Raw genomic sequence first — 9,124 nt, forward strand, 5'->3', positions numbered from 1 at the left:
CACAAAATACTTGATTTATTCATACGAAGGAAGAAAAAGGTAACATATGAATTAACACATTTTTAATTCATATTTTAAAAAAAAATCAAAACTTGTCCAGAAAAAATTAATACTGATGTACATTAATTAATTCCTACTTAAGGTTAAAATTAAATTATTTACAAAAAAACGCTCTCATGCCCTTGTATATTACGACAAGAAAAACCTGTAAATTGTAAAACACTTTGATTAAATATATAATTTTTTTACAAAGATCTAAAATATTATTGTCTATGGGTATTGTTGAGCCAATGATATGAAGATAAACTTGTATGAAAATATATCTAACTTGTCATTAGTTGTTTATCTGGCCAATCAGGGAAGAGGAGGGACGTGATTGATCCCCCCCCAACCAATTAGAAGCGAGGAGGAACGTGATTGGTCCCTCCCAACCAATAAAAAGCGAGGAGGAACGTGATTGTTCTCTCCTAACAATTTAGAGGCGAGGAGGTACGCGATTGATCCCTCCGAATCAATCAGGGGAATATGATTTTCCCTCCCCAAACCAATCAGAGGAGAGGGAACATGATTCGTCCCTCCCATCGCCCTTTTACCAACTAATCGGAGGAGAGGATACGTGACTGGTCACGCCCATAAATTTTATAAGCCAATCAGTGAAGAGGTAGACGTGACTGGTCTACCGTTGTCTATTAGCTAATCAGAGGCAATTATCGAGTTCACCCACTATCTCTAAAGCCAATCAGAAAAATGCAGTTAGATAATGATGTCTTTTCCCTATTGGTCACTGTGTAGCCAATCAGAGGCGAATGGGCACCAGTGTATTTATCAAATGCATGTGTGTGTGTGTGTGTGTGTGTGTGTGTGTGTTACCCGCATAGCAGTACTCTCCCTTACTCATTTAACCCATAACAAAACACTCAGGTAAAGTCTGTGTAAAGAACAAACACTACACAGAAGGTACAACTTGCTTACATCTTAACTACATATCCATAATATATGTTTGTCAGTCCTTATGATAACCAGGCTACTTTAACCTGCTTTAGAAACGTTTGTGTTGATTTAGAAACGTTTGTGTTGATTTAGAAACGTTTGTGTTGATTTAGAAACGTTTGTGTTGATTTTAAAAACGTTTGCAATTCTTTCTAACATTCTTAACACTTCCAATTTTAAAACGTTAGGCTGTATCTTTAAAAGAAAAACGTTCACGACATGCGAACTGTCAAAACAAATACTGTATAGGCCTAAGTGGTTGATTATTCTGCTCATTTACTTCACAAATTTAAATATCATTCAAAGTTACTTAGATTAAACACAAACTAACAATTTACGTCACAATAACAAAAACCCACCAATCAGGACAGCCTATCCATGTAAACATAAAAAAAAAGAACCAATCCAAAGTGCCGTACCAAAGCCGGTCGGTGTTGACTTGTAAAAATTCCACCAATCAGGAGCGCCTTATCAGAACTTATATAGAAATACACGTGAAAATCTACCAATCAGAAGTGCCATTCGAAAAACCCATTTTTGTGGCATCGTGACGTATTTACTGGCACTATTATGCGTCTCACTACTATAATAATATAGCCTCTGGCACTCTTTTATACCACAGTGAATATACTTTGGCACTGTCATATATTCAGTGAATCTATACTTTGGCATCGATATATTTCGTTACATAATACTTTGGCACCGTTATACACCTAATGAATATATACATTATATACATTGGCACTGTCATAAATCCCCCCAAAAAATATATTCTTTGGCACTAGTATATTCCAGGAACATATGTCTGGCACCCAAGTTTAACTCAAGAACATACCCTTCTCCAGCCAATCAATAAACTCGGCATATATCCACAGAAAGATATACTCTTTATTATGCTAGTATATCCCAACAGGGCCCAGCATACCTCCTGTCATACTCTAGACATATAACAAATTTAGTGAATATATTCCTATGACAGTTAATACACTATATCTACCCCAATTTATTAATATTAACATAAACAATACTAACATTAACCCACTTTCTCAATATTAACATTATCATCGTGTTTATAATTACTCCCATATCAGAAGTTAACTACATATACTAACGACATATTATTCCACAGATGACAAGTTAAGTACAGAATGCCAAAGTAAACATCACAAGGTCGGGTTCGAACCAGGGGGGTCTCTAGGTCAGTGGTTCAAGGGTTCGTTTTGCCTTCCTGAGCTTCAATAACACATGCAGTAAGTAAGGTTCTGAAACGGTTCGAATCCCACCGAGGATCAAAGTTAATTTATGTTAACAATATACATACATACATGACGTCATATCTTAACACAATACATTTAATAATAAAAAAAGACTAATTTAACACTGATTTAACCCAAGGTATAAAATATAACCCAAAATTAAGTACAAAACAAAAAATATTCTACAGATCTCAATCAATAACTTAATAACTTAATACCATAAGACTACACTAAGTTACCTTCGGCCATTCCTTAACACCTAACAAGACATTATCAACAAACTCAAAACAATAAAAAAAATAGATAAACATTAATAAGATAAATTTTACCTTATTATTAAAATTTTATGATTATTGAGACGACGAAGATTATTTTACTCTGAATATGTGAGATAATAATTACTTGTATGTATATAATGTACATATCCATACACACATACATGTTTATATACACTGTGTATATAAAGAGACACAGACAAATGTTTAGTAGTATGTGAGGAGATGATGATGATGATGATGATGATGATGATGATGAGGATGAGGATGATGACGAATACTCTCTCTCTCTCTCTCTCTCTCTCTCTCTCTCTCTCTCTCTCTCTCTCTCTCTACGTGATGAATGAAGATGGTAAGATAACAAGGGACAGTTCAGCTTGTTATAGTCTTGTTGGCTGCCACGCCCAGTATCTGATTGACTCACCAGCTGTTACGAGAATTGCCTGCGTAAAATGGTCGTGTGGGTGCCTGCTAGTGTGTGTGTGTATAAAGTACATACACACAGACAAAGACGTTTTAATGCAAAGACAGGGAGAGAGATAGAGAGCCACAAAGAGAGAGATAGAGAGCCACATAGAGAGAGATAGAGAGCCACAAAGAGAGAGAGAAAGATAAGGACGACGTCTCAGTACTGTTAACCTTATGGTTTACTCTGGTATAAATATTTAGGTCCTCTGGGTACACTTCTAACTTAACCAAGCTGCTCTCTCTCTCTCTCTCTCTCTCTCTCTCTCTCTCTCTCTCTCTCTCTCTCTCTCGTGTGTGTGTGTGTGTGTGTGTGTGTGTGAAAGATATACATATATAAAGTATTTGTGCGTTTACTTGCGTTCATGTGTATGTGCGTTTGCTTGTGTATGTTTGATGAATGAAGAAACGTCGGTGACGGTGTATATATGTGTACATGGGTGTATAGACGTGTATATATGAGTGGATGGACGTGTATATTCAGTGACATATTAAGCTGAAAATGACAAGAATCTGGATATACACAAGGTAACAGTATGAGTGTTTCTGTATATCAACGTATACAAAAATACACTTGATTTATACAGAGACCATGGAATTTAAACTGAACTGAGCCTAACCTAACCTAACCTAACCTAACCAATTCGGTGTATCATTTAAGTACAAGGTGCAATAACAAACTCATTAAACTCCGCCCACTTACAAAACCTAAAAAGTTGATTGGCTATTGGTTGCTAAGGAATTATAACTTAGCAACCAGTAACCAATCACCTTCTCTGAAAAAAGTACACCGGTTGCTAAGGACGCCAGGGCACTTATTACACTATAAGAAACGTTTTACGACACAAATTACAAACTTTGTTAACTGGTGGTGGTTATAACGTACTTTCATCAGAAGTAACTCAGGATTGTCTATATACAGTGCTTAAGACCATCGTATATAAAACACACATATATATACATTACATAAGGGTGTATTTACAATGTCTTTCATATAGTTAACATAGTGTACTTAGTTATATCTCTAGATTATGGTGTATAGGATTAATAGCTGTTTTTATGCTATTGTTTGTCATTAGTCAATCGTCAATCCATCTTGGTTAATTGAGATACCTTAATCAATCCTTATTTACACTTGATCAACTTTTTTCCATCCATTTTTTTAATATTTTCTTCATCTTTCGTTATCAACTTTTTCTTTTCATTCTGTTTACTATCTCCCATTCGTTTCTTGTTAATTCTCTTATCCATTCTCTTCTGTTTCCTTATTATCCATCCATTCTTTCTCTTTGTTTCTTGTTTATCTTTTCTATCTACTGTTTATCGAGTCTTCACCTGTCAATCCTGTCAATTTCTAGGGATTTTTAGCCATGGTGTTGTTATAGTTGAACCCAATACCATATTACCATCGGTGTAGAGGTACCATGGTTATGACGTGGCAATATACCATGGGATGTATAGTAGTCTTGTTTTCATTCTATTTAAAAACTGCACTGCTATGAATCCACTACCATAACTTGTTCAATGTCCTACCATGGAAAGTGTTCAAAGTGGTCAGTATAATACTTTAAGTGCACTACCATGACAAATGTTTTACACTTTACCATGATCAGCCTCACCACCATGATCTATTAGGCTCAATTGTCATCACCATTACATAAAGATAACATGTACCACCATTATCACACCACTACTTCCATGAAAAGCAAATTTTAGTGTTACCATTATTTCACAAACTTTTTCACTTCATAATAGCCCCCCCAAAAATTCACTGTATTATCACCATCATCACTATAGCATTAACACCATCACTGTAACATAACCACCATCACCACAACGTCACTACTTCATCACTATCGTCATCACACTTACATAATACAACAATAAACTCATCACCACGAGTCCGACAGGTGTAAGTGATTAATTTTCTGACTCCACCTGCACCTGTCCCCATGACCAGGTAGGCAGCACTAACGAAGAGGTAGAGAGTTCCTCCTCAACAGGATCAATATTCCAGGTGTTTTCATTCGAGTAAACACGTTCTTTTTGACCTGGCTGATATTGTTTGAGCTAGTGAGGGATATCTAAGTTTCTTTCATTTCAGGTTTAAAATAGTTAATGGTGATTTCTTTGTCACTCTTATTCAACATCAGGGTAATTTTAGTATAATTTTCTCTTACTGACAAAACTTAATCCTTGTAATCGTCAGCAATGTGAACTGGATATATGTCAATATTATCTCTGTACATTTTACCATCAAGAACACGGTTAGCTTTGTAAATGTATTTCATAATATTAAACGAGATTCTGGTATTCTCATCAACATAATTGTAACTCTTATTAATGTCACTGTGTCGTCACCATGTAAAGCACTTCAGGTGGACGTGGAATTGTGTTTATTTTCTCTGACGTCAAGACCAGGTTAATGTCCACGCCTTCACCTCAACACGGAGAACTAACACACACAGACTCAAGATATTATTACCAGAGTTGAATAGACTCCTTCTTGATATAGGGATTAAATATTTTATGCACTTCAGATAGTTTCAAGTTATATTCGTACACAGTTTGTTGTCAGAGGCAGATAATTGTTTGTGTCATGTTAGTGAGATAAATTACCTTTTGATAAGAGTTGGTTGATGTTATTTTGACCAACGCAGTTTTATGCACTTCTGATCCCCTGCGCACTTTTATGTATTTCTGAACACCAACGCACTTTATGTATTGCTGTATCTGTATTAATACATTTTATTCGCAGCCATCCTCCTGACGGGGGACACCAGGTACACACAGAGAACGTCCTCAAGATGGTCGTCGAAGGCTGTCTTAAAGTGAACGTCAGACCTCTAGACGTCGTAACAAATCATAACCATTCTAAAAGAGGCATCGAGGCACCTATTCCACATCGGGGCACTTCTGAGGGGCGCCCTTAGTGGTTCATTCAAGGACCATTTTAACCAGAGGTGAAACATTTCCCTAACGTCACCTGAACACCCAGAGACAAGGTATATAAGCGTCTTGAAGGTCCAGCTGTCGTAATATATTCTGTAGGTGAAGAGACGCTCAGAACCAAGACTGTCACATGTGTTTGATAGGCTGGAGAGGAGGGGAAGGAGAGCTGGAAAGAATGAAAGAGAAAAAGAGAGGCAGAGATAGAGAGAGAGACAAATAGACTGAACGAGAGCCAGCCGTCGTTCAGGACTCTACACATCGCTGAGTACAGTGATGTACTCCCTGCGTTCAGCCATCCTGGGCATGAGGTACTGATCAGAGTCCAGCTCAAGTCCACCTTCATCGTGTAAACACAACTCGCTGTAGGTGATGGGGGGCGGTACGGCGGGCCCGGGGGAGGGGGGAGGAGACGGTAAAGCGGTTGTCCTCTGTTCCTCCTGTAGGCGCTTGAGTCGAGCCAGGATTTCGGGGAATTTGAGGCGGTCGTTGGGATCTGTGGCCCAACACCTGCGCATTACGTCACACACCTGCGGAGGACAGGTGTCTGGCGGGCTGAGTAAGATCCCCTGGAAGATGAGTTTTATTACCTGTCAAAGAGAGAAAGAAAGATAAATTAGAGGTGACTGAATGTTAGTTTGTTATATCGATGTTTTAGGTTTTAAGACGAAACAGAGAACTTACAGGTGTCTGGAAGGTGAACAATTACCTAAGAAAAATGACAATAAATTAATTTAAATCTATTAAAAACAAAAACATCAATTTCAACTTTATTCACACATTCTTGTTTACCATACGTACAGGTGTATAAGATTAATTAGCACCTGCTAAATATAATCACCACCTGAGTTAGACAAAAAAATTTTAGGTTAGGTTAGTGATTGTAAGATGAAATATGTTAATGTTAATTTGGTAACGATTTAAGTTAAAGACATTGTTTAGTGTGTGTGTGTGTGTGTGTGTGTGTGTGTGTGTGTGTGTGTGTGTGTGTGTGTGTGTGTGTGTGTGTGTGTGACTCTAGACTCAAGAGAAAGAGTAATAAGCTAACAACGAAAGAATAACAAAGATAACACTAATAACTAATAGAAATAAGACAAATAAAATACCCAAAATATAGGCCTGAGATGTTAAAGATAAACACATCACTCCATAAAAGAAACACAACATCATAATTACTCAACTCCAAAAAAATCGACATTTACATAAAATCTCAAAATTGTCCTCCCTCAAAACTCACGTATACCTGTATACAGTATACTGTAAAAAAAAATAGCATTTACAGCAAACCAAAATCATGAGTAAAAAATCTCAAGGCTTTATGCAGTATTACGCACCATTAAAAAAACCAAAAAAGCATCAATCATTTACGCAATAAAAATTCACCCGCCACAAAAGTTAATTCATCATATAGTTCATCAATCACAAAAAGTTACGAACCACTTGAAAAAATAAAAACAAAATTGAAATGCCATTGTGGTCGCTTACACCGTCAACACCAACTCTCCGGTATAGACGAGACAACGTCAATAAGGAACTCCCGCACCATCGGCTGAGGACGATTCAATGCCTCTTAAGGAGACAATAAGAGTAGTAGTCCGATCCTCCTCTTGAGCAGGGTATCGAGATAAGAGCATCATCAGGTTACGAGAAATTGAGGCAATTATTTCGTTTATTGTAACTTTGGCGGGCAATTGTTTTATCTTGCAAAGGAATGGAGAGAGAGAGAGAGAGAGAGATGGGAGAAGAATGGTGGGGAGGAAGGGGAGAGAGAGAGGGAGATGGGAGGAGGAAGGACAGACAGACAGAGATAGAATGACAGACAGACAGATAGACAGACAAAGGGAGTAGAGAAAGGAGAAACTGATGGATTGAGGAGAGGGGGAAGAAGAAGAAGAGAGAATGAGCCAACAAAAGAGGTAAAGAAAGAGAGGAAAAAATAAAAGGATAGGAAGGGAGATGCAGAGGAGGAGAGAGAAATATAGATAAACAAGGGGAATGTAGAGAGGAAGAGATTAATGGATGGATGAGAGAGAGAGGAAGGAGAGGGAATAGCAAAAAATGAAGGAAGGAGGGGAAGAGAATATGAAAGACAGACCCAAACACACATATAGATGAGAGAAAAACAGACAGACAGACTGATAGATAAAACAAAAAGAGGAAACAGAATAAAAGAAGATGATTAAAACAGCTAAAAACACAAATAAACAAAAAAAGATAAATAAGAAAAACAGAAAATAAATACAACAAATCATAATAAACGAAAAATAAAAGAATAGAAGAATTATTAAACAACAACAGCAGCACTAACAATGATAAAAGAATATATCCTTCTAATGGCTTTCCTTCCTCAGTACACAAGACAAAAAAAGAACAGCTTATATATAGTTAGACCAATATTACACCTTACCGCCACTCTCCACATAATGAAACCTGGAAAAAACAAAAAGGTCGCAATTTAGGGGAAAACTTATCCCATATAATCTGTTGTACATTAATGACACGAGACCTGGAAAGTTTGTCACCGTCTAACATCGTGTTTTGTTTAATTTTTTTTGTTTGAGAAAATAAACTCATAACTTCTCCAAAGGCTTGACTCAGTGAAGGTAAAAATATTTATGATGATTTGTTTCTTTCATCTCCGCCGTATCTAGGGAAATATAGTTACGAGTTACTAAAGAAATCATATCTAAGCAAATTCAAGTCATGTTTACGATTATTCCCGCCGATGTTTAAAGAGGCTGAGTGTGGCGCGTAGAGAGGCAGGGAACGTATAGTGTATTTCAACCCTGATATAAATACACTTATTTACAGTATATATAGTAGGTTATTTGCTTACATTATATGCTAGTATATAGATTATACTATCAATAATGTATGAGATATATTTGATAAATTTATAAGTACTGTATATTGATGAAGGTGATATTTCTGTTGTAGTTTCCGCCAGAGGTCAGTGGTAGTGTCTTTATTTATTATTATTATTATTATTATTATTATTATTATTATTATTATTAATTATTATTATTCCCTGCATATCCATCCATCTATCCATCCATCCCAGCAGTTTGAGGAGAGAGAAGAGGTGGTGGTGGTGGTGGGGGAGGTAGTTCACAAGGGCGTTAAGCTTTCGTCCAGAATTAATTATTTTCTTTTCTCTACCCATCAACACTCATCCTTACCTGTGTGTGG

At 36.7% G+C, this 9,124-nt stretch overlaps 1 protein-coding gene across 4 annotated transcripts in view; it reads right to left on the minus strand.

Moving 5' to 3' along the window:
* Positions 1–9,124, minus strand: part of LOC121859985 (mast/stem cell growth factor receptor kita-like) — a 41,641-nt gene continuing 32,517 nt past the window's right edge. For all 4 annotated transcript variants that reach the window (XM_042356993.1, XM_042356984.1, XM_042357003.1 and 1 more), the window contains exon 11: positions 1–6,525. In XM_042356993.1, coding sequence (XP_042212927.1) covers positions 6,190–6,525 — 336 coding nt within the window. In that variant the 3' untranslated portion in view covers positions 1–6,189. The remainder of the gene's footprint in view (positions 6,526–9,124) is intronic.

The sequence above is a fragment of the Homarus americanus genome, unplaced genomic scaffold, assembly GCF_018991925.1.
Source record: "Homarus americanus isolate GMGI-L3 unplaced genomic scaffold, GMGI_Hamer_2.0 scaffold8020, whole genome shotgun sequence".
NCBI lineage: Eukaryota > Metazoa > Arthropoda > Malacostraca > Decapoda > Nephropidae > Homarus > Homarus americanus.